Below are 24871 nucleotides of genomic sequence, written 5' to 3'. Positions count from 1 at the left end.
CACCATCATTTCCCATTCAAGATATTCCTAGCACGATTTGTTGCTCTACATAGCGAGCGTGCCATATTAGTGTCGCGCACATTCTGACGTCAGTAAGCGCCGCACGTGTTGAACAGCTGCTTAAAGAAGTCGCGCGCGGCAAAGAGGTATAGTTGAAACCGGTAAGTAGGGGTACGAGTATGGGGTGATAGAAGGGGTCGATTTGTTATATGTAATGTAGTAGATCGAGCACTGTGTGTAATTGAGGTATGCCTGCAAGTGTTACCGAGTTATATGGGAAAGTTGACTGAGTGAAGCCTACAGAGATGACTAATGTATATATTTGGTTCCTTATAGCTATTATTGTTTCATCTGACTGGTTTCTTAACGCTACATTTGCTTGTCCACTCTTGTTTTTTTTTTTTTTTTAGTATTCTATTATAACTGCAGCCGTATGTATGTATGTATGTATGTATGTATGTATGTGATGGGTGTCTGGAAGTGAGTGAAGGCCGTGGTGTTGTCTGTGATATATGGGACAAAAAAAAGATATCGTAACTTTTTATGTTTCTCTATATGTATTGTGACTCATGAGTGTTTGTAGCTTCACTTCACTGTGCTTCAGTGGGACATTTCTGAAAACTGTAGAAAGGAGGTATTTGCCATAATGTCCAATCAGGAAGTAAATGTATTAAGCTGTGAGTTTAAAGTGGGTTTGAAATATGAAGTTGTAGCAACCAATCGGATTTTAGTTATGATTTATTTAGTACAATCTATAAAATGACATCTAGAATCTGGTTGCTATAGGCAACATCTCCACTTTTCAAACTCACTGGAAACTTGCAGCTTGATACATGTATCCCCCAGGTGTTACAATTTTTCTAATACAGTTTAGAAAATGAAACTAGACATTTGAATCATGGCTATGAGTAATGTTACTCTATATATTTTGTACCATGTATTTATGTAGCACAAGCATACTATGCAGTGCTTTATAGTAGGGAAGAAACTGTTATAAAACATGACTGGTTCATAACTGAAAACTTACAATCTATAGGACTACACATTTTCCACAAGGCAGAAGTTTGCTTCTTATTTGGCCTGCTTCTTATTCAGAAAAGGTTATTTTTTAACAAATGAAATCAAGTTTGATCACTTATTTCACATCAAATTAATACTAAAGGGTGTCCTTACACAAACTGCAATAGTATTTAGCCTGACCCAGCAAGGTTTTTGAGCATGAAATCAGTGGGCAAATTCACCATATATTATAATTTTGAATAAATAGCTGTAGTTTTGCAAGGGTTAAATGCCGTTGGGCCACCAATTTGATAGTGGGAATCAACACAGGGTGGTCAGTTACATGCTAGCCACTTTTGCCTGGCCCAACACTGTTTCGGGCATGAAAGCAGGTGGCAAAGTGGTTACAGACAGCGTTTTCATCAGCTTATGTTTTGTTAGAGGATGTCATGTTTCTTTGTATATAGTCATCTTATTTGTGAAGTGATGCAGTAGTTTTTGTGTAGGGATTGCAGGAAATTTGGGTGTTATGATAATGTGAAGTTGTGTTCCTATTGGTCCTTTTTACCCTTTGATGTTATAGGGTCTGTTTTATTTTGGACAGTGATATGGTATTTATTTTTGTTGCAATTTGTAATAAAAACGTTAACTCTTGCAAAACTATATTTTATATGTAACTGACTACTCTGACTATCTCTCTCAAATTGGTGGCCCAACTCCATTGAACTCTTGGAAAACTATAGCTGTTTATTAAAAATGCTATCTTTGCCCCATGATTTCATACCCAAAACTGTGTTGGGCCAGGCAAAAGACAAGTGGCTGGCATGTAACTGAGGATCTTGTGCTTTTTCTCCTGTTGGAGGCATTGCGGCACTCATGTCTGGTGACCCCTGCTAAAATTAAATTTGTATAAATTATTAAGGACACTCATAAATAATATAATGTCTCCATACACTCATAAGATCATAGAAATTGTAGGAGTGGGTAAGAAGTTATTCTCACTTACTTTTAGGTGTCCTGGGTGCAAGTCTCCACCCCTCTTCCAAGGTTTCAAAACTTTTTGGTTCTCAGTAATTTTTTCAAGGCACCCCTCGGCCAAAATAAAAACATAAACTATGGGCAGCACGGTGGCTTAGTGGTTAGCACTTCTGTCTCACATCGCTGGGGTCATGAGTTTGATTCTCGACCATGGCCTTATCTGTGTGGAGTTTGTAGGTTCTCCCTGTGTCTGCGTGGGTTTCCTCCGGTTTCCTCCCACATACTCCAAAAACATACTAGTAGGTTGATTGGCTGCTATCAAATTGACCTTAGTGTGTGTGTGTGTGTATATGTTAGGGAATTTAGACTGTAAGCTCCAATGGGGCAGGGACTGATGTGAGTGAGTTCTTTGTACAGTGCTGTGGAATTAGTGGCGCTATATAAATAAATGATCATGATAAAAGGTCTCATCCTTCATCACACTCTTCTCCTTCATAAAACTATGCCCTCTCCTTCAGTACACTGTGCCCTTTCATCATCACACTGCACACATGCTGTTTTTTTTCCCCCTTTGTATCTCCCCTTTATTACTTGATGCGCCCCTTTGAGGCTGTCTCCCCTTTATTTGCTGCGCCCCTTTATGATTCCTTTTCTCTGACTTACCTTTCTAATGCCTTCTTTCTTTTCTGTCTTCCGTTGTGGCTTCTCTTCGTGCGCTCCTCTCTGCTCCGTTTGCAATGATGGGTGTGAGGGCTTTTGCAGGCTGTTTTGCTCATGTTCACACCATTTTGTGCAAAAGAACATTGGCTAAGTTTGTGAGTGGTACATGGTCTTGCGTGTCCTTTTTCACTTTTATAAGTAGCAATAAACGTGTCTATTTCCATAGGAAGAATTGTTTCTAATATGCGTGGAAAGAAAAACTTGAAGAGGAGTGTCCCTGCTGAGGAAAACAATGGAAATCCAACTATCAAGAAATCTAAGTGTAAGTATAAGAATTGTCCATGAATTATTAGATTGGGCAGAACTTAAATTAGATTCAGCCCGAACACTTTTTTTTTTTTTTTTGAAGCTTGTAACATGATTGGATTCTGTATCACAAATCAGTGCTGAGTCTGGAGATTCCTCTTACTTTTTCATACCATTTCAGTGTGCTTACATTGCCCTATCTATGGCTATCATCTAAGCATCTTAAATATAGGATTTTAGTTGCTTTATCTATATACAAACATAATTTTATCAGCCTATTTTCTGTGTAATAATCAATAACAACTTCTTTTAAAACGTGGAGCTACTTTCTATCAATAGATTTATCATTATTATAAGAAGGTCCCTTTTGCATAATTACAACATTTTAGACACAATTTTTGCCTTTCACTTTTTTCTTACTATCACTTTGTTTTAATATTTTGCCGTTTAAAGATAAGGAGATAGACGGTAAGGTCATTGTGTGTTTTTAATAAACAATAAAATATGATTTTATAGAAGAACTATTAGTGAGTAGTTCTTTATTAATATTTATAGTTTATATAATGCCCATCTATGGCTAGTTGGGAAGCACAACATGTCTGATTACGTTGCCTATCCCTATTATACAGTATAGTGGATACAGTCCCCTTTGCTCCCTTTCTGGTATCAACCAGGGATATATGTGGCTCTACTATGAGATGGGGTATATTCACTTTTGGTTTGCTGCTCTTACAAAGATGTTTATTTCAAACTGTTTCTGTAAACAATCTCAATTTTTAGTGTTGTAAATTGATGGTTTGTTGGCACTCGTTGCCCCTTGCCCAGTGAGCATATTTCATTGCATTGATATCTTTAGCTTTTTGAATCAGGACTGCACTGTAAACACACTAGTAAACACACTATTCATAGTTACTCCACTTTACTGGATACACAAGTGATCTTTTGACTGCAGCAGATGTTTGTTCAGAATGTAAGCTGAATCCAGACTTACTTTTTCAGTGGTTTCTCATATGTCCTACAATTCTATTGGTGGTCTGGTGCTGGCACTTGGCCAAGGTGATGTGGGTCAACTGGGCCTGGGAGAAGATGTCATGGAACGTAAGAAGCCGGCACTGGTCCCTCTTCCAGAACAGATTTTACAGGCTGAGGCAGGAGGAATGCACACAGTGTGCCTTGGAGCATCTGGAAGTGTGAGTTTGTTGCTGAATACAGTAGACATTGCATATTCTGTCCTTAAACATGTTTATTCAATTTCTTCAACTTGGTCTCTTTACAGATTTATACTTTTGGTTGTAATGATGAAGGGGCGTTGGGCCGGGATACTACAGAGGAGGGTTCAGAAACCCAACCTGGAAAGGTCGATTTGCAGGAAAAGGTGGTGCAAGTATCTGCGGGGGACAGTCACACTGCTGCTTTGACAGAGGATGGAAGAGTGTTCATCTTTGGATCTTTCAGGGTAATTTGAGTTTGTTGTCTCGAACGATCTATCCTAGATGTAAGAATGTCATGTCCACTGGTTTTCTTTCTCTTTACTTCGGGGATAGGCTGTCATATAGCAACCCGATCTTATACCATCAGTCTCTATAGGTTGGGGCTGTCACCAGACTTGCATAATATGGTTTTCTCTCTATTCTAGGAACACTACAGCCATTGGGGAATATAGAGGCAGCACTAGAGCTGTGCACTTAGGAGCTAAGTAGTCTAAAGGAAAAGCTCCTTCCCTCTATTTTCCCCCACCGAAGGATACACCATTTTTATCAAAGTGCCCTGCAGTTTGGGTGCTCATTGCTAGGCTGCCTATGGCAGCCATGCCAACCCTTATTTCTTTATTTTTCTATATATTTGTCTGCTGTTACTGAACTTTTTATTTTATGCTTTTCTCTCCTCATAGGACAATAATGGTGTTATTGGTTTGCTGGAGCCAATGAAGAAGAGTGTGGTTCCCTTACAGGTGCAGCTAAATGTTCCAGTGGTGAAAATAGCCTCAGGTGAGTGCAGGTTGGTGGAGAATGGGAAGTGTTCATTTTATCATTAAATGAAGAACAAAAGCAGTCAACAGTTGTTTGGATTCATTGCTGTATGACGGTATCTGGCTACACATATTTTTTGATCAATTTCTACTATGATATTTGATAGTTTATCATCTTTTAGGTCATGCAGCAATGTCTGGTCATGTTTTCCAATTAAATAGCATCATACATATACAGCTATATATTTACTGCTGATGTGTTTCAGTTGCCTAATGAACATCTGTCACTTACTGCTTTTTTTTATTAATTTTTTTTCCTGCTATAGGAAATGATCACCTTGTGATGCTTACATCAGAAGGGGAACTTTACACATCAGGGTGTGGGGAACAGGGTCAACTGGGCCGGGTACCCGAGAGGTTCACAAATCGTGGAGGACGCAAGGGTCTAGGTTAGTGACTAATACAGGCCTTTGAAAGCTCACCTTGTCCTTTTGTTTTACAGATGGCAGCATTTGATATCTGTATATCACAGTAAATAAACTAGTTTGAAACTTGTACTGACCCATCTTTAAATGCATAAGGTTACAAAGGTCTGCCATTAATGCATTTTGTGATGGATATATGGACTCTGTTTCTATAGACTTCCCTCTTTTATTTAACTTTTTTTTTTTTTTTTTTTTTTTTTTTTTTGTATATACCTGTCTTTGCCTGCTCAGCTATAGTGTAAATTTTTGCCTTCTTGAGGAAATAACATGTGTTCCAGGATGGCTTCTATGTCTTGTCTGTGTCTGACAACAAACACACTTTACAAATTGTTGTATAAACTTTTGGTTTTGTTTTTAACAAATCAATGTCTTTCAGTTTTTGGTTTTATCCAAAAATCTCTGACTAACTACAAACCACTCAGCTTGATATGTACAAATTAATACAATTTCTGGAGAAATTAAATCTGAACAATGTAAACATAATTTGTGTGTTATCACAGTACGTTGCTGGAAGACTTCCTGGATTCACTCAATTATTTTATTTCATTTTAATGTTTTCTGTAAAGACTGAAAAACATTTGTTGCCCTTTGAAGTCATTGGTACTCTTGTGATCATATTTTTTCGTTTAGAGTAATTGCTTGTACAGGTTCCAGGCTTGCTTAATAAAACTTGCTTGATTTAGAATAGTGTATCATTCTAGTTTAGAAGGCAGCACTGGACAGTCACCGTTACAAGTCACAAAGACATAATGAGGGAAATTCAGTTAGCATCCGATGCTCCTCAGAACATTGCGGCTGTGCATTTTTACTTGTTACTATGGTAAAATCTCTGCTCATTTTTCCTCACATCTCTATGGACGCGACAGAAAAAAAATGAGCGGAAATTTCTGTACTGAACTTTGTGGCTAATTTAATTCCCCCTGCTTGTGGGGGGGGCTTAATCTAGATGACTGTTACCATAATTGGATATTAAAATCCGCTTTTAACAAAGTAAAAGATTTAAATTTTCCGATATTGCCAGTGAAGAGTTGCGCTTTACCAGAAGTGCAGACATTCTTGCAGTGAAGCTATCCTTTCAGTGTAATGTAGTTTCTAGGTTTCATTTTAAATGAGGATATGGTGATTCTGACATTGCAACACGATCAATCTTCAGAGGATGAGGGATTTGGCTTAGTTTTCTGAAAATCTATGGGGCATATTCAATTGGGTCTAAAGATTGCGGATACGTGCTTCCATTGATAAGACGTTACAGCAACATTGTGGATTGCCGTGCGCACCCCGTAGGGTTGGGAAAGGAAATCTGCGATGTTGCTGTACCGTATTGTCACTTTACCTGTGCAGTCGCCGGACCTAATTGAATTTGCTTTCTCTCTGGCTTCAGTTTAAGGAAACTGTTCTCTGGGTTATTATATCAAGAGAGGTGTGTCTGCCTTTCAGCGAGCAGTTGCTAGATTACTTTGCTGATCCTTCATGCTTTCTTTGGGACAGAAAAAACTGTCAGTTTAGAAGCGTATTTACCAGATCTGTGGGTAGCACAGCATGGAGCTTTAGCTGAGCACCTGTCTCAGGATAGCCCCTGGTACTTTGTTTATACAGTTACTAAGTTCTAGAAGTTCAATGTTGTTGCATCAAAAGATTCCGTGCACAACACTAATACTGTCTACTAGCATCCTCTTAGCATAACTCATGGCCAGCTTTGAAGTCCCATCATCCCTGTCCCCCATATGATGGAAGAGAAAATATGATTTTTGTACTTGCATATAAACCTTTTCTCTGAATCCCTTGGGGATTCTGCGTGCTGACCCTTTGCACCTTTGTTCTCCTGTAAAGTTTGTTTTTGGGGAATGTTGCTGCACGTACTTGTGCTCTTCATTCCTTTCCTTTATCCTCTCCTGTGGGGCTTGGTTTGAAAGATGAGCATTCCCTGTAGGGAGGGGAGATAGAGGTGGGGTTTCAGACTTTAAAGTGCCAAACTCCTGAACACTCTAAATATATTTGAATTGGCTGGGGACAATTGGGTACGAAAATACCATTCTTTTTATTTTTCAGGGAGCAGTTTATAAAGTGGTATGGCTTAAAGGGTAGCTTTTATTGCAGTGGTAATTATGGGAAGGGCTGAAAAATTTTAAATTTATCAACTAACCACCAAAATAAAAATTAATGAGCTATATAAAAATATAAATCGTATAGACAAGTGAGCAATTCCACTTTCTATATTCTGCATACTCATGTTGATGATCAGTATCTGGTCTTATTCTCTATTCATGTATAACACACACACACTGCCAAATTCAAATCAAGTCCCAATGTAGTTCATATACCATATACTGCACCCAAACACTTTTTATGAACAAGCGGCAGCTGTGTTGCAATTACCCGGATTGTAGGTCCAGCAAGGATAGTCTAAAAGAAAAGCAGAGTGTGGTATTTCTGGAACTGTAGCCAAAAATAAAGGGTGGTATTATATATGCATACCGGATAAATTCTTAGTAAGGTGTATTAAAGTTGTGGTCTTCAGACTGTACCTGGATACTGTCCAAAGCTCCGCATCGTATATAAGAAACATGTAAAACAGCAATAGTGTGATATAGTTTCAGAATAATTCCCAGCACCAAAACAACCCGTGGGTGTGTTTGTGCGTACCAAATAAGGGGTAATAATTGGCTAACTATAGTAGTAATTTGATCTCCAATCTCTTGATGCCTCTTTCCACCTGTGCTTCCTTATGGGATGGTATGAGGGGTAAAGCTGCCTAAAGCAGTGTGATAAGGTGACCCCCTAAACCTTAACAAGTAGGAATATATAAAGAAGGATCTCCTTGGCACTTTGGAAAGTGTAGTGTGACAGTCACTGGATTGGAGCGGAATGGCAGAGATGGTCGATTGGTGCGGAATGGCAGAGATGGTCGTCCTAGGCCCTCTGACTTGTGTGCACTGGCATCAGGGAGATCGAGATTGTTTAGGTTTGTGTGTGTGTTTGTGTGTGTGTGTGTGTGTGTGTATGTATGTATGTATATGTGTATATGTGTGTGTGTGTGTATATATATATATATATATATATATATATATATATATATATATACACACACTTAACGTGCTGCTGATCATGAGAACTTCACAACACCACCATAGTTGTCAGTGCCTCCGTCTTAAAATGCCACTTGCACTGCTTTGTCAAAGGGATTTCTTTCCCAGTATCTACATCGAATTATTGAGCATTTAGAATATTCTATGCATTTGTCCAGGATAAATGTATGTGAATGTTTAAGGCATTTTGTGGATATTGATCATTACATGGGTCACAATATTGGCAATAATAACGTAACTTTGCTCCTCCCCTATGGTGGTCTAGCCCTAAAAAAGATTCCCCTTTATTTGAGCAGTCACGCTACCATAATATAAATCTATAGGAGCCCATGTCTTACATTTTGGAATACTAAAACATATGTGTTGACATTTGGGTTTCAAAGCTACTTTTGAGAATTTAATATTACTTAAACTGAATATTTAGCTGTAATTTTTTTTTGCTTTGTACATTAGTCATAAACCGAATAATCCATTACTAGAGTCTGTAAAATTTGAGTCTTGATATTTTACCGTGCATGTAAAGTGATTATCCCCTGTCCCTATAACGGCAACATGTCTGAGGCTAACCTTTCGACTCTTTGGGGAGCAGCACATTTGAATTACTTTGCAGATGAATGTAATTGGCCTGACCTATTGCTACCATTTTGTGTCTTGCAGTGTTTCCAGAGCATGCAAGCTTTCTGTGCTGCTCCTAAGGGTTTCATCAACATTTGTAACCATTTTAATAGCTTGCGAAATGTTGGCTGTTGGTGCCCTTTACATATTTCCTGCAACTTGGTAATATAGATAATGCGCGGCATTAATGGAGTTTGTCTAAAACTCAGTGTTGTCTGTAGTAATTGCTGTAGGCTGGTTTGTCCTTTTTGAAGGTGATTTTCCAGTTAGAAATAATTATCATTATCTACTTATGAAGCACCACTTGCCACAGTATTTCTTGTGACTCTATTACACTTTTACTTATTACAGCAGGGAGACCAGCAGTCTGTGCACACCACTGAAGCACAAGCTCTGGAAGTATAATTATGAAATGACCTTCTGTACAAGCAAGCATGATGGCTAATATGGAGACCTTTTTTTCTAACAGGACCTGGAGATCTATGTGGAGCACCCAAGCCTTTAATATGGTTCAATAATGCTTTATGTACTAAACCTATTTTTTTTTTATGTCCCTGCAGAGAGGCTACTGACTCCACAGTGTATCCACTTGAAGGCAAAAGGGTGCGGTCGTGTTGTGTTCCAAGATGTTTTCTGTGGTGCTTACTTTACTTTCGCAGTATCGCAAGAAGGGCATGTTTATGGATTTGGCCTTTCCAACTACCATCAGCTGGGTGAGTGAGTGTAGTAGTTCTGCCTTGTGTATTGACCGCATTATTCAGATAATTTGACACACTATGTGGCTTTAATACATTTTAATGGTGGTTTCACTGGTTATAGCCTCGGCTCTCATATTAACATATGTACTGATCAGCAGTGAAGGTTTAATGGACAATTTTAACCGTTACACATTGTAGCAATACCATACAAACGATTACAGCAGGGAGCATATGAAATGATATACACAGATAAATCCGGAGGTGAATGTTCCTAAATCCTCGAACAAGCAACCATGGTGCACTGCTTCGATCAGTCAGAATTCTCGCTGGCGCAAACATCCTGAAATCAAGATAATTTTTTTGTTGCACATATAGCCTTTGCATTTTTGTTCTTCTGTCATGCCAACTATGGCAAGCAGCGGGTCAGCCACTTAGTATCCCCACTGTTCCAGATACTGGCCATATCTTCCCATAGCTTTTGTTAGCCCAACCACTGAAGCTCCAACCAGAACAAACTGCAGTTTCACATTGAATTAACCAATCTACAAAAGATTCCAATCTAACCAGGCAGGACAAAAACTCCTAGCTCTGTGATGCACAAACTCCCTAAATCTACAGCAAGGACATGATCATAGTCCTTAGTTGACTTCTTCACAATTCATTACCTATCTCTTGCCTTCTGATTTTACTGGCTTTGTGCAGCCTGGCTCAGGCCACTTGAGGAAACAATGGGGCTAAGCATAGGTCCTACAGGGCATTGGTAACAAGCTACGGCCCCCTCCGTTCCTGGCAAGGTGCAAATAAACACCTTGAATGACTGTTATCAATGGCTGTGTTGGTATTGGCGACTGATAATGCTGCTATCTTACATTGGCCAGCTGTACTTTCCCCACCATCAACAATTGTTCTGCTACTTTAAGCTCATTTTGGCAGGGACATCTATACCTTCAGTTTCCTGTATTTTTATGCAATTTGTGTCATAAACCTTTTAATGTACAGCTCTGTGTAATATTTCAGCACTTTTATAAAAAAAACTGGTGCCAATCCATGAGACGCACAAAGCATGGTGACTGTAAATAAAGAGACACAAGATATGGTAATCTGGAGGTACAAGGAACTAAATCTACAGGCACCTCCTTGGGCAATGTGCCCGTGGGGGAAATTTATGTATAACGCTGCCATCGTAACGCACTATGTGAACTGAAAACTCTATATTATGCAGTTTAACGATGCTAAAACTATGTAAATTAAGTTTTATATTGTACATTGATCTCAATGTGCATCACTTTCCTGCAGGTACTAAGACTACCAACTCTTGTTTCGCACCCCAGAACTTGACTTCATTCAAAAACTCCAGTAAGTCCTGGGTGGGATTTTCTGGAGGACAGCATCACACTGTGTGTGTGGACTCAGAGGGTGAGTTTAGTAAAATTTTCTAAATATAGTAAATGGATTTCTTAGTCTTAAATATCAGTACTTCAATGACCCAAATGCTTAAATCGATGGCTGTATTATTTGTTCATGTTTTTATTTGAAATAAAGGAACTGCATATAGTCTAGGCCGAGCTGAATATGGCCGACTTGGTCTTGGTGAAAATGCTGAGGAGAAGAATGAACCCACTCTGATTCCTAACCTCCCCAAGATCGCTAGTGTGGCCTGTGGAGCTTCTGTCAGTTATGCTGTATCTAAGGAAGGTGAGTGTCCTTTAATGCTTCTTAGTCACTTGTTAATGGACATATTCTTCAATACGTGTCCTCAATTTTTGTTTTTGCTTTTTTTTTTTAATGCTTTCCTCTTTACTAGGTTGTATCTTTTCTTGGGGTATGGGTACCAACCAGCAACTAGGCACAGGTGATGAAGATGATGTTTGGAGTCCTTATGAGATGAATGGGAAGCAGCTTGAGAACAGAAAAGTTTTGTCTGTGTCCAGTGGAGGACAGCACACTGTTCTACTGGTTAAAGATTGCAGCTGACCACCAGTGATTTAGGAAAAACCAGAACGGCAGTCGGCCAAATGGACATGGAATATCTGAGCCACTTACGTTGCAAATATGCCACTTCTGAACTTTTTAATTAGCCCTTAAATATAATTATGGAAATCTTTGTTGTGGGAGTTTTCCTTTCAGATATCTGCTCTACTGTATCCCTTATTACACTTGCCTATATACCACTCCCAACCCACTCGCACAAATAACAATCTACATACGTCTTTCACTTTGGCTCTGTCATATATCCTTTGTCTTCTTGGTTTTGTGTGAATTTAGATTGGAATGCAATTCATTTTCCCATGCACCCCTCTCTGCATTTATCATACTTGTTAAATAACTTTATTTTTTAATACCCAAAGTCATAAAAAGCAAATTGTTTTATTTTTATAAGTGTGAAAGGCATGTCCTTATTATGGGTGTGTATGACTGTAGGAAATCTCAATTTCCTTTTTGCTGTTTTACTTGACAGGGATATGAAACATCTTTTAAAGAAACTGTCTTTGGAATAAATCCTTTTTTTCATAAACATGTTTTTGTTTTCCTGCTTCAGTTGCAATAATTTCAGAACTATTCTTTCTTTCAGAAAGGAGTTGCATAAGATCTAATATGAAACCTCCAACAATCTGATCATTGATTTGACACTACATCTGACTTTAACCTGCCATGATTTATTTTATTTTTGCTATGTGCTGACACTATTTTAATCAAGAATCTTATTTGGAAACTTGATCTCGCTGCTTAAACTGTTGTATTGCTTTGCGAGTAGGCAGATTCATAATTAAGCAATCTCTGCTGGTCATACTCACTATAAAGTTTATAATGTGTGTACAATTCATCCAATTAAAAGATTGTGAAAAAGATCTGTTGATTAAAATTTGTAGAATCGTTACATGTGATCCATGTCTTGACACAAGTAAGAAATTCAAGTGTGTATTGAAGCCATGATCTCTGACAACAAAAATGAAGAATTGACAATTGAAAATTAAGTGTCTTAGCAAAACCAGTTGTGCTTTTGAGCTATTTGTAGCCTAGTATATGGCTTCAAATCCATTTCCAGAGACTATGATGTTCGTTTCCACTGTATATAATCTTATTAGATGGCTTAAAGTTCATGGCACTGTAGCCATTCTCCCTCGAAAACGTGATTGAAGTTTGCAGCACATTATTGCTTGAATGGTGACTAAAGTACCTTTATCAGCTGCCAAACAGTTTCATGCTAACATTCAGGTGTATGTATATGTTTAAACTCTAACCATCTGGCACTATCTCAATGACATATGCAGGGCTGCCAAGAGGAATGGTACTGCAACTTTTTGGGACAATAGCCAACGAGAGCTACTAACACCAGGTTAGTAGCTCTCCCCACTGCACAGGAAGGCCTGGACCTCAGTACTGCTTTGTACCTGTTGTTCCCACCCCTCCCACAGATTGTTACCCCTAATTATATAAAAGGGCCCCAGTCCTAAGAGAGATGACTACGTTGTTCAGGTATGTTTTGGCAAACGCCAAATTCATTCTGAGAAAATGTTCTGTGGACAGAGGAGACCAATTTATAGTGTGTTTTGGGATTGCTGTGCTGCATTTGGAATTGGGTGTCTTGAACATGTGCATGGAATAATTATGTCTGGAGAATAGCAGGCCATTATGGAGCACAATGCTGAACCAAGTATCAAAATTCTGGTTCTCCGAGTATAACACTGACCATTTAAAATGCACCCAGGAATGATTTTACATATGTACAATAAAGAGATGATGTGTGGCTATAGGAATCGCTTTATTGCAGTTACTGTGACAAAAACTGGACTACCAAACATATCTAGGGTGTCAATTTGTTTTCTAATTCAAAAGGATTAAACTCAGACAAAAAAAAAAAATAAAGGTTCTGTAATATATACATAGTTAATTTCCACTTATGACTAAAGGAAATTGTGAATTATTTTGAAAGTGTAAGGATGCCAATATTTTTGTCCAAGACTATATAATAGCACATTCCAACAGACCCAATTTTCTTTCTCCTATATCTAAGGGGTGTTTAAAAGAACCCTTTAACTACCAGAAGACATAATTGTTTCTTTCTCAATCCCACAGATTTTAATATAGATAATTTTATGCAATACCTTCATTATTTTAAGTAGTCATTCAAGTATTCAGAAAATAAATAAATTTAAAGAAACCTCTCAACAGCGTGTCTGTTGCTATTTTACCACTTTACTACAGTAGTGCCTATTTTATCAGGGAAAAAGTTTCCTATTTGACCCTGTTCTCCTGGGAAAAGGGATTTAATACAGCATACTTTTTCTGGGCTTGCCGCCTCCCGTCCTCCCCACAGGAGAACTGTGAGGTATAGAGAAAACTGGCTTGGAAGCAAGCATAACACCGTCTCAAATACTGAGTCCAGCTGTCCACATGGAGAACGAGGTCTCAGGCTGACTTTCTCTATTCCTCAACTCTCATGCAGAGAGGTCTGGAAGATCGAGATGGGCGGGCTCGGTTGCCCGAGAACCGAACCCTTATGGAATCTGAGTCCCGAGTCGGCTCTTTACTCACCCGCCTTTTCGGATTCCTAAACGAGGTAAAACGTCATTGTGATGTCATCGAATCTCGCGATTTTTAGACTGAATATATATTCGCCTCCAAACCGATCCAGCGCCATTTAAGAGAGGGGGCGAGAAGGGTTAGGCCGCTGGAAGAGAGTAGTAGGAGGCATTTTTCCTAATTTACATTACAAGTATTTGAGGTGTCAGATATTCCCCTCTTTGAAAAAAGCTATTTTCTGGTGATTAAATTATTATATACCAGCACTATATATTTCTGAATTTGCACTACAAGTGTTTGGAGTCTCATTAAAATGGATTCACAGCAGTCCACATATGAGCAGGATCAGCAAGCCGCTGCTGGCACCAGTCCTGATGGTAGTCTTCCCTGTACGTCATCTGGTAAAACCAATGTAAAAGTACATAGTCTTTTTAAGTCAGGGGGAAAAAAACACAAAAAAAACCCAACAAAAACCCTTTACCGTGTTGAAGAGAAAAAGCTGTAATTGAGGAAAAGTTAACTGCTGATTTAAAAAAAAAAAAAAAATGGCCAACAAGCCATTCTACACAAGCAGTGGCAAAGAAAGAATGAGGCCTTCGCCTTTCTTTCAGTGCGAGATCTAAAAATGTTACTGAGGCTTCTTGTAAGGTCACTCATGACCAAGCAAGACCAAGTAATTCGGAGTGCAAAAGTGTTGCACAACTACTGTTATGTGTGAAAGCCGAGCTGCAAGAAAACAGTAAGGCATTAGAGGAAAATGTATGCTCTGAATCGGAAATGACACCAATCCCTGAGGCGAATCCATCCACGAGTGGTATGTGTAATCGTCACCATTCTAATAGTGTACCCATAAAGAAAGGCCCCTTTCAGCATTTCTGCTGATGTGTGCCTGAACAGCCCGCGTGTAGCCCATGATACACCAATTGAGGGTGCCACTTTGGAATTGGAAGAGGATGAAGGGGAGATTTGTGTAGCCGACGAGGGCGCTAATGAGGATGTTGATGAGGTTGTTTGTGTAAGTCCTGCTCCAGTGGCAGCAGTTCTGGCATATGACAAGAAGAAGCCCATTGTCATGCCTGGGCATAAGACCAAAAAAGCCACCACTTATGTGTAGAATTATTTCTACCCAAATCCTGACAACAGTTGTATAGCCATTTGTAGTGTATATAAAGCCACAGTCAGTCGAGGGAGGGACCTAAACCATCTTGGAACCTCATACATGTTACGCCATTTGACGAGAGTTCATGGCAAGATGTTGGGAAAAGCTGAAAGTTATGGCAAAAAATTACAACAAGCAGTCCATCATCAACTAGGACCCTTCTCTCACCTACATCCCGATGCCTGCAATCTACATCCACTACACCGTCCTCCTCAATATCCTCGGTAGCGATCGGAGTTAGCCCTGCATTCCACTTGGTAAGGCTCGATGACTCCTGCACTATAATTGATTCCTCTGAAGAATGTTTAAGCGTTAGTCCCACTGCTGCTGCTGGGGGTGAATCTTCCTCCCATAAGAAGCCCAAGAAGAAGAGCACTACTACTTTACAACAATTAACTGTGAAACAATCTTTTGCTAGGGGAAACAATTATGTCAGTCACCCAGTTGCAAAGCAGATCACAGATGCCATGGCGAGTATGCTAGTGTTAGATCTGAGTCCAATATCCACAATAAACGCAGCTGGTTTTTCACAGTTAATTGATGTTTTGTGTCCCCATTACAAACTTCTACCCACTGTACACTTAACCACAGATATGTGGACAAGTGGAAGTTGTCCACATATCTCCAAACCAAAGACTATATGACTGATAGCCTACTGGGTTGGTCATTCGCCTTCACAAGCAGGAACAGCAGCAGCATGTACACCACTACGTAACATTTGTCACAGGCAGGCTACTCTTTGTACCACCGGCTTCACTAAGAGGCATACAGCTGATAATTTGTTGCGAAAACTAAGGGATGTCATTGATACATGGCTTATACGACTTGGACTCTCCCCAGGATATGTTATTTATGAAAACGCCAACAATATTGTGCAAGCATTACAGCTGGGTGAATTCCATCACATTCCTTGTTTTGCTCACACAATAAACTTGGTGGTGCAGAGCTTCTTGAGAAATAACCGTGAGGTGCAGGAGATGCTTTCGGGAAAATTTCGGGACATTTCCGGCATTCTGCCACAGTATGTAGGAGATTGCAGCAGCTCCATGAACAATTTAACTTGCCCTGCCACCAACTTAAGCAAGAGGTATTAACAAGGTGGAATTCCACCCTGTACATGCTTCAGAGGATGGAGAAACAGCGCAAAGCCGTACAAGTGTATTGCACAAGCCATGACATTGGGAAAGGAGGGGGAATGTGTTTCACTTTTGCACAGTGGGGAATCCTTTCTGTGATGTGCAAGGTGCTGAAACCATTTGTAGTGACGTGTGAAGTTAGTTCAGACTCTGCTAGCTTGAGCCCAGTCATTCCCTTAATTCGACTATTGGAAAAGCAGCTTGACAAACTGAAGGAGGAGATGAAAGAATGCAATTCCGCAAAGTATGTTGGCCTTGTAGATCAAGTAATTAATTCGCTTCGCAATGATCCATGAGTTATTAAAATCTTGAACACAGATCACTACGTTTTGGCATCTGTGCTTGATCCTAGTTGATTTTTGTGCATGGTTTTATTGATTAAAAAGGGGGAGTTCTGTTAGAGCAAGTCCATTTCAGCTTTTTGATCTGCATTAGATTCCATAAGGACACTGTCCTAAAGATGCAAGAGGAGCTTCAGCTGTCTGTAATTGAGTGTGGAGATAATACTTTACTTTGTAATGTTGATGCAGTGGAATTTCAGGTTAAATGCGGCCACTGTATTTTACCTGCATGGTTCATAATAGTATTTTGGGGATGAACGCTTTACAACATTAGGCAGCAGTGGGAGATAGTACTTATTTGAAGGGGGCGCTATTAAACATAATTTGTTTAAACACGTTACATATGGAGCAGATGCATAGAATTTACTACAGGAAAAGTGGAACCTATGTGTTAAGTCATACCTCTCAAGATTGTTAGAAAGGTCACCATGGGGATAGAAGAGTGTATACTACGACGAAGTGCCACCAGACGGGCATGACCATTCCATATTGTGGGATCATGTCACATACAAAGTGAGCCATGCCCGCACCCTGAAACACATTTTGCTTTCCTCACCTCTGTAGGAACGCATTTCCCCATCACCAGTATAGTAACCCTCCCCCCCCCATACCTTTGTATCTCTGCATTCTCCCTTGTAGTAAATTTCTTCCTCCCCTATAGCAATTCATCCACTCTGTAAACAACACTATCCACCTTCCTACCCACTGGAATAGCACATTCTCCTACATTTTACTTAACTGTCCTCCCGGAAGGAAGTTTGTCTCACTGACAAGACTTGAAGTAATAAGGGACAGCCTAGCAGTGAACAAGGCTAGGTACACAATGAAGAATTTTCCCTCCGACGTGTTATCTACAGCGATTTTACTAATGACTGAAGGTCCGATTGCTCTGGAAATTCATGCGTACACACTAGACCAGTGTTGGCTAACCTGTGACACTCCAGGTGTTGTGAAACTACAAGTCCCAGCATGCTTTGCCAATATATAGCAGCTTATTGCTGGAAGGGTATGCTGGGACTTGTAGTTTCACAACACCTGGAGTGTCACAGGTAAGCCAACACTGCACTAGACACATTTTAAACAACAAAAGACGGATCGTCCGGGCAGCGACTTTTCACAGTCATATTGTCATGTTAAAAGATTTGGATTTGGTATAGGGATGTGCACCGGCGACTTTTGAGGTCTCGTGTTTTGTGTTTTGGATCCGGATTTTCGCAATGTTTTGGGTTCGGATTTGTTTCGCAAAACACCTGCCGAAAGGTTTTGGTTCGGATTTAAGGTTTTGGATTCGGATTTTTTTTGAAAAAAAACTAAAAAGTTTAAAAATCAAGTTTTTGGGCTTATTTTCACTCCTACGCTATTATTAACCTCAATAACATTCAATAACAATCATTTCCACTAATTTAAAGGCTATTCTGAACACCTAACACCTCACAATATTTTATTTTTTTTTAGTACAAAACGTTGCAACGAGGTATCTTTCTGGACTGCGTAGAGGAGTGTTCCCCACAATATAATTAAAAACCCATCAACTGGTCTGCATTACACCCAAAAATAGTATCTGGACTGCGTAGAGGACTGGCCACCACAATATAATATATAGAAAACATTCAACAGGTCTGCATTACACCCAAAAATGGTATCTGTACTGCGTAGAGGACTGGCCACTGGCCACCACAATATAATATATAGAAAACCTTCAACAGGTCTGCATTACACCCAAAAATAGTATCTGGACTGCGTAGAGTAGTGGGCACTGGGCACCACAATAAAAAATATAGATAAAACCTTCAACAGGTCTGAATTACACCCAAAAAAAGTATCTGGACTGCGTAGAGTAGTGGGCACTGGGCACCACAATAAAAAATATATAGAAAACCTTCAACAGGTCTGCATTACACCCAAAAATAGTATCTGGACTGCGTAGAGGACTGGCCACTGGCCACCACAATATAATATAGAGAAAACCTTCAACAGGTCTGCATTACACCCAAAAATAGTATCTGGACTGCGTAGAGTAGTGGGCACTGGGCACCACAATAAAAAATATAGATAAAACCTTCAACAGTTCTGAATTACACCCAAAAAAAGTATCTGGACTGCGTAGAGTAGTGGGCACTGGGCACCACAATAAAAAATATATAGAAAACCTTCAACAGGTCTGCATTACACCCAAAAATAGTATCTGGACTGCGTAGAGGACTGGCCACTGGCCACCACAATATAAAATAGAGAAAACCTTCAACAGGTCTGCATTACACCCAAAAATAGTATCTGGACTGCGTTGAGGACTGGCCACTGGCCACCTCAATATAATATAGAGAAAACCTTCAACAGGTCTGCATTACACCCAAAAATAGTGTCTTAACTGCGTAGAGTAGTGGGCACTGGGCACCACAATAAAAAATATAGATAATACCTTCAACAGGTCTGAATTACACCCAAAAAAAGTATCTGGACTGCGTAGAGTAGTGGGCACTGGGCACCACAATAAAAAATATATAGAAAACCTTCAACAGGTCTGCATTACACCCAAAAATAGTATCTGGACTGCGTAGAGGACTGGCCACTGGCCACCACAATATAATATAGAGAAAACCTTCAACAGGTCTGCATTACACCCAAAAATAGTATCTGGACTGCGTAGAGGACTGGCCACTGGGCACCACAATAAAAAATATAGATAAAACCTTCAACAGGTCTGAATTACACCCAAAAAAAGTATCTGGACTGCGTAGAGTAGTGGGCACTGGGCACCACAATAAAAAATATATAGAAAACCTTCAACAGGTCTGCATTACACCCAAAAATAGTATCTGGACTGCGTAGAGGACTGGCCACTGGCCACCACAATATAATATATAGAAAACCTTCAACAGGTCTGCATTACACCCAAAAATAGTATCTGGACTGCGTAGAGGACTGGCCACTGGCCACCACAATATAATATAGAGAAAACCTTCAACAGGTCTGCATTACACCCAAAAATAGTATCTGGACTGCGTAGAGGACTGGCCACTGGCCACCACAATATAATATAGAGAAAACCTTCAACAGGTCTGCATTACACCCAAAAATAGTATCTGGACTGCGTAGAGTAGTGGGCACTGGGCACCACAATAAAATATATAGATAAAACCTTCAACAGGTCTGAATTACACCCAAAAAAAGTATCTGGACTGCGTAGAGTAGTGGGCACTGGGCACCACAATAAAAAATATATAGAAAACCTTCAACAGGTCTGCATTACACCCAAAAATAGTATCTGGACTGCGTAGAGGACTGGCCACTGGCCACCACAATATAATATAGAGAAAACCTTCAACAGGTCTGCATTACACCCAAAAATAGTATCTGGACTGCGTTGAGGACTGGCCACTGGCCACCACAATATAATATAGAGAAAACCTTCAACAGGTCTGCATTACACCCAAATATAGTGTCTTAACTGCGTAGAGTAGTGGGCACTGGGCACCACAATAAAAAATATATAGAAAACCTTCAACAGGTCTGCATTACACCCAAAAATAGTATCTGGACTGCGTAGAGGACTGGCCACTGGCCACCACAATATAATATAGAGAAAACCTTCAACAGGTCTGCATTACACCCAAAAATAGTATCTGGACTGCGTTGAGGACTGGCCACTGGCCACCACAATATAATATAGAGAAAACCTTCAACAGGTCTGCATTACACCCAAAAATAGTGTCTTAACTGCGTAGAGTAGTGGGCACTGGGCACCACAATAAAAAATATATAGAAAACCTTCAACAGGTCTGCATTACACTGCACATACGGCTGCTCCTCCATCCTCTCCATCATATACATGTTGGAGTTTCAGCGTGTCAAAACCTCTTGTTTTTGATAATGACAGTGCATTTTGAATATTTTTCAATTTGCCCCACAACACTGAATGTACTTTATCTATGATACGCATCTATCTTTGTTGATTGCGTAGTGTGGTGGCCCCGATACACAATTTGGTACCGAGGCCACAATACAATTAAAAAACCCTCCACGGGTCAGAATTCCACCAAAAAAGGGTATGGACTGCGTAGTGTGGTGGCCACGGTACACAATTTGGTACCGAGGCCATAATATAATTAAAAAACCCTCCACGGGTCAGAATTCCACCAAAAAAGGGTATGGACTGCGTAGTGTGGTGGGCCCGGAACACAAGTTTTTACAGCGCCAACAATATGATTAAAAAATTGGGCATCAACTGTCACCGTTGTTTAATATCTGATACACCGAAATATGGACTGCACAGTGGAGTGGCCCCGGTAGTAAATTTGGTGCCGGGACCACAATACCTCCTCCAACTTCCAAGTGTAGTGTTTATAAAGACAGACAGCGTCGAAGTGTTATTTGTTGACTTTCTTAACCCTTAAATTGTCCCTGTTGCAAATATTCGTGCAATGGAGAGTTACTCTTTCATTGAAAGACTCAAGCTTTCAAGTGTAGTGTTTATAAAATATAAACAACAATACAGTAGTTCTAGAGCACGACAATACCTCTTGTTTTAAATTATGACAGGGCATTTTACTTTTGGTTTAATTTCTTGAATTTGTTGCAATTTGGTTTTACTTTTTGAACATGGCAAACGACTGTTGATTGGTCATATAATGCAAATAAAAAAGTTCCAAGATGGAATTGTCCTTGGGCTCTCCTACCCACCCTTATGTTGTTGAAATAGGACAAGCACACTTTAACAAACCAATCATTTCAGCGACAGGGCCTTCCAAACAACTTTGGCTGAAATGATTGGTTTGTTTGGGCCCCCACACCAAAAAAGCTATTCATCTCTCCCTGTACAGACTAAACAGGCTCTACTGAGGCAAGATGTCGTCCTCATCCTCAACCGCTGATTCCTCTCACCCTACAGTGTGTGTGTACTTCCTCCTCATCACACATTATCAATTCGTCCCCGCTGGACTCCACAACCACAGGTCCCTCTGTACTATCTGGAGGGCAGTGCTGTACTTCATTGAGGAATTGATTATTCATTTTTATAAACATCATTTTTTCAACGTTCTGAGGAAGCAACCTCCTTCGCCGCTCACTGACCAGGTTCACCGCTGCACTAAAAACTCTTTCCGAGTACACACTGGAGGGGGGACAACTCAGGTAAAATAGAGCCAGTTTGTACAGGGGCTTCCAAACTACCTTTTTTCCCTGCCAGTAACAATATGGACTGTCTGCCATGTCTACTTGGATGGTGTCAGCAAAGTAATCCTCCACCATTTTTTCAATTGTGACAGCATCCAATGCAGCGAGAGTAGACATGTCTGCAATGGTTGGCAGGTTCTTCAGTCCGGACCAGATGTTATCAGCATCCCCGCCAGCGCCTCTTTTAGGAAAACTGAGTTTTTTCCTCGCAGCCATAGATGTGGAAGAAAATGAGGGTGGAGCTGTTGGCATGTCACGGTCCTCTTCAGAGGACAATCTCCTGACCAGCAGGTCTTTGCACCGCAGTAGACTTGTGTCCGCCGGAAACAGAGACACAACATACGCTTTAAACCGAGGATCGAGCACGGTGGCCAGAATGTATTCCTCTGACTTTAAAAGAGTGACCACCCTTGGATCCTGGCAAAGCGTACGAAGGGCTACATCCACAAGAGTTACATGCTTGGTGTAATCGCAATGGCTTACCAGCTCCTCCCTCACTTTCTCCAGCTGCTTCTGCAACAGCCTGATCAGGGGAATCACCTGACTCAAGCTGGCAGTGTCGGAACTGACTTCTCGTGTGGCAAGTTCAAATGGCTGCAGAACCTTGCACAACACGGAAATCAGTCTCCACTGCGCTTGACTCAGGCGCATCCCCACTCCTTTGCCTATGTCGTAGGTGGCTGTGTAGGCCTGAATGGCCTTTTGCTGCTCCTCCATCCTCTGCAGCATATAGAGGGTGGAGTTCCAGCGCGTCACAACCTCTTGTTTGAGGTGATGGCAGGGCAGGTTCATGGTTTTTTGATGTGCCTCTAGTCTGCGGTAGGCACTGGCTGAATGCCGAAAGTGTCCAGCAATTTTGCGCGCCACCGCAAGCATCTCCTGCACACCCCTGTCACTCTTGAGGTAATGCTGCACCACCAAATTAATGGTGTGGGCAAAACATGGGACGTGCTGGAAATTGCCCATATTTAATGCCCGCACAATGTTACTGGCATTGTCTGACACCACAAATCCCCATGAGAGTCTAAGTGGGGTAAGCCACTGGGAGATAATTTCCCTCAGCTTCTCTAATATGTTGTCAGCGTTGTGCCTCTTATTAAAGCCTGTAATACACAATGTTGCCTGCCTTTGCACGAGCAGCCATTTTGAAGATGCTGCTACTGATGCAGCTGTTGCTGCGGAATGGGATGCATCTACCCAGTGGGCTGTCACAGTCATATAGTCCTTCGTTTGCCCAGAACCACTTGTCCACATGTCCGTGGTAAAGTGGACAGTGGGTACAACCGCATTTTTTAGAGCACTGAGGACACTTGATCGTACTTCTCTGTACATCTTTGGTATCGCCTGCCTAGTGAAGTGGAATCTCGAGGGGATTTGGTACCGGGGACACAATACCTCCATCAACCCTCTAAATCCCACTCCACTGATGGCGGACACCGGGCGTACGTCTAACACCAACATTGCAGTTACAGCCGCAGTTATACGCTTTGCAATAGGGTGACTACTATCGTATTTTGTGGTCATGGCAAACGACTGTTGGACGGTCAATTGTTTTGTGAAAGACTTAGCGGTCTTACGACTTCCCCTCTGGGAAGATGACCAACTAACAGCAGCAGCAGTGGCAGTAGTAGGCGTACCGCTGCAGGATTCCTCGGATGAATCCCGTATTGAGGAGGACTCAGTCTGGCAGCTGACTTGGGCTGCAGGACTGAATCTGATGGAGATCGTGGAGGAAGTTGACGAGGAGGGTGTTGCTGGTGTGTATCCAACTGGACCACGGGATTTAGGTGTCCCTGTAACGATGACGGTCCTAGCCCCAGTTCCTGAACTAACCACTGAACTATGAAGGTTATTCAGGTGACGTATAAGGGAGGATATCCCTAGGTGGGCAAGATCCTTACCCCTGCTTATTTGAGCTTTACATAAGCTACATATGGCCATAAATTGGTTGTCCGGATTTGGATAAAAATAACTCCAGACCGAAGAGGTGCATTTTTTGGTCTTCTGACCAGGCATGACGATGGGCTTTTTCATCCCATGGACATCAGCTGTTTCCCCCCCTGGTGCCTCATTTACAATAAACACATCACCATCCTCATCATCAAGTTCCTCCACAGCGCCAGCTACATCATCAATAGCCTCCTCCCGAGCCACCTCTTCCCGTACAGTGATGGGAAGGTCAGGCTTCGCAACCACCAACACCCTTGGACTCGCCTTGGGGATTTGTGATAATTTCTCTTTAGAAGGCAGAGTTCTTTGCTGTTTTGTTGTTGCTGACAGCATAACTCTCTTCAATTTTTTGTAGGGGGGGGAGGAGGAGGGCTAAGATCCGTGGGTGAAGCTGAACCACTAGTCATGAACTCGGGCCAGGGCCTAGCCTAAGCCGTTCCTTGCCACTCCGTGTCGTAAATGGCATATTGGCAACTTTACTTTTCTCCGCAGATGATTTTAAGTTTCTCTTTTTGCTACTTTTACTTAACTTGGGCTTTTTGGATTTTACATGCCCTGTACTAGGAGATTGGGCATCGGGCTTGGAAGACGACGTTGATGGCATTTCATCGTCTATGTCATGACTAGTGGCAGCAGCTTCAGCATTAGGAGGAAGTGGGTCTTGATCTTTCCCTACTTTATCCTCCAAATTTTTGTTCTCCATTATATGTAGCACAAGATACTGCAGAATGTGTGAACTTGGTAATATTGCAGTACCAATGGACTTATACTGCTGGATTGGTTTTGCAAATTT

General features: G+C 40.8%; 1 protein-coding gene across 2 annotated transcripts; it reads left to right on the top strand.

The window, feature by feature from the left end:
* The first annotated feature begins 21 nt into the window (after positions 1 to 21).
* On the top strand, positions 22 to 12311 carry RCC1 (regulator of chromosome condensation 1). Of its 2 annotated transcripts, none has more exons than XM_075195873.1 (10): positions 22 to 161; positions 2864 to 2959; positions 3943 to 4133; positions 4220 to 4399; positions 4835 to 4931; positions 5239 to 5361; positions 9659 to 9811; positions 11093 to 11212; positions 11339 to 11491; positions 11601 to 12311. In XM_075195873.1, exons 2-10 carry the CDS (start codon positions 2881 to 2883, stop codon positions 11768 to 11770), a joined length of 1266 nt encoding a protein of 421 aa, XP_075051974.1. In that variant the 5' UTR covers positions 22 to 161; positions 2864 to 2880; the 3' UTR covers positions 11771 to 12311. The 2 variants fall into 2 exon arrangements, with proteins under 2 accessions (XP_075051974.1, XP_075051975.1); XM_075195874.1 differs by lacking the exon at positions 22 to 161 and adding an exon at positions 230 to 246.
* The last annotated feature ends 12560 nt before the right edge of the window (positions 12312 to 24871 follow it).

The sequence above is a fragment of the Mixophyes fleayi genome, chromosome 2 (genome assembly GCF_038048845.1).
Source record: "Mixophyes fleayi isolate aMixFle1 chromosome 2, aMixFle1.hap1, whole genome shotgun sequence".
Classification (NCBI taxonomy): domain Eukaryota; kingdom Metazoa; phylum Chordata; class Amphibia; order Anura; family Limnodynastidae; genus Mixophyes; species Mixophyes fleayi.
Note: the sequence above shows the minus strand (reverse complement) of the source record. Positions and strands in the feature narration are given on the sequence as shown.

What these genes read in the sequence shown, in the direction of transcription:
- RCC1 (XM_075195873.1), top strand. Translation starts at nt 2,881, where the DNA reads ATGCGTGGAAAGAAAAACTTGAAGAGGAGTGTCCCTGCTGAGGAAAAC. An exon ending in AACTATCAAGAAATCTAAGT is followed by an intron (nt 2,960 to 3,942) that starts GTAAGTATAAGA and finishes TTACTTTTTCAG; the next exon opens with TGGTTTCTCATATGTCCTAC. An exon ending in TCATCTTTGGATCTTTCAGG is followed by an intron (nt 4,400 to 4,834) that starts GTAATTTGAGTT and finishes CTCTCCTCATAG; the next exon opens with GACAATAATGGTGTTATTGG.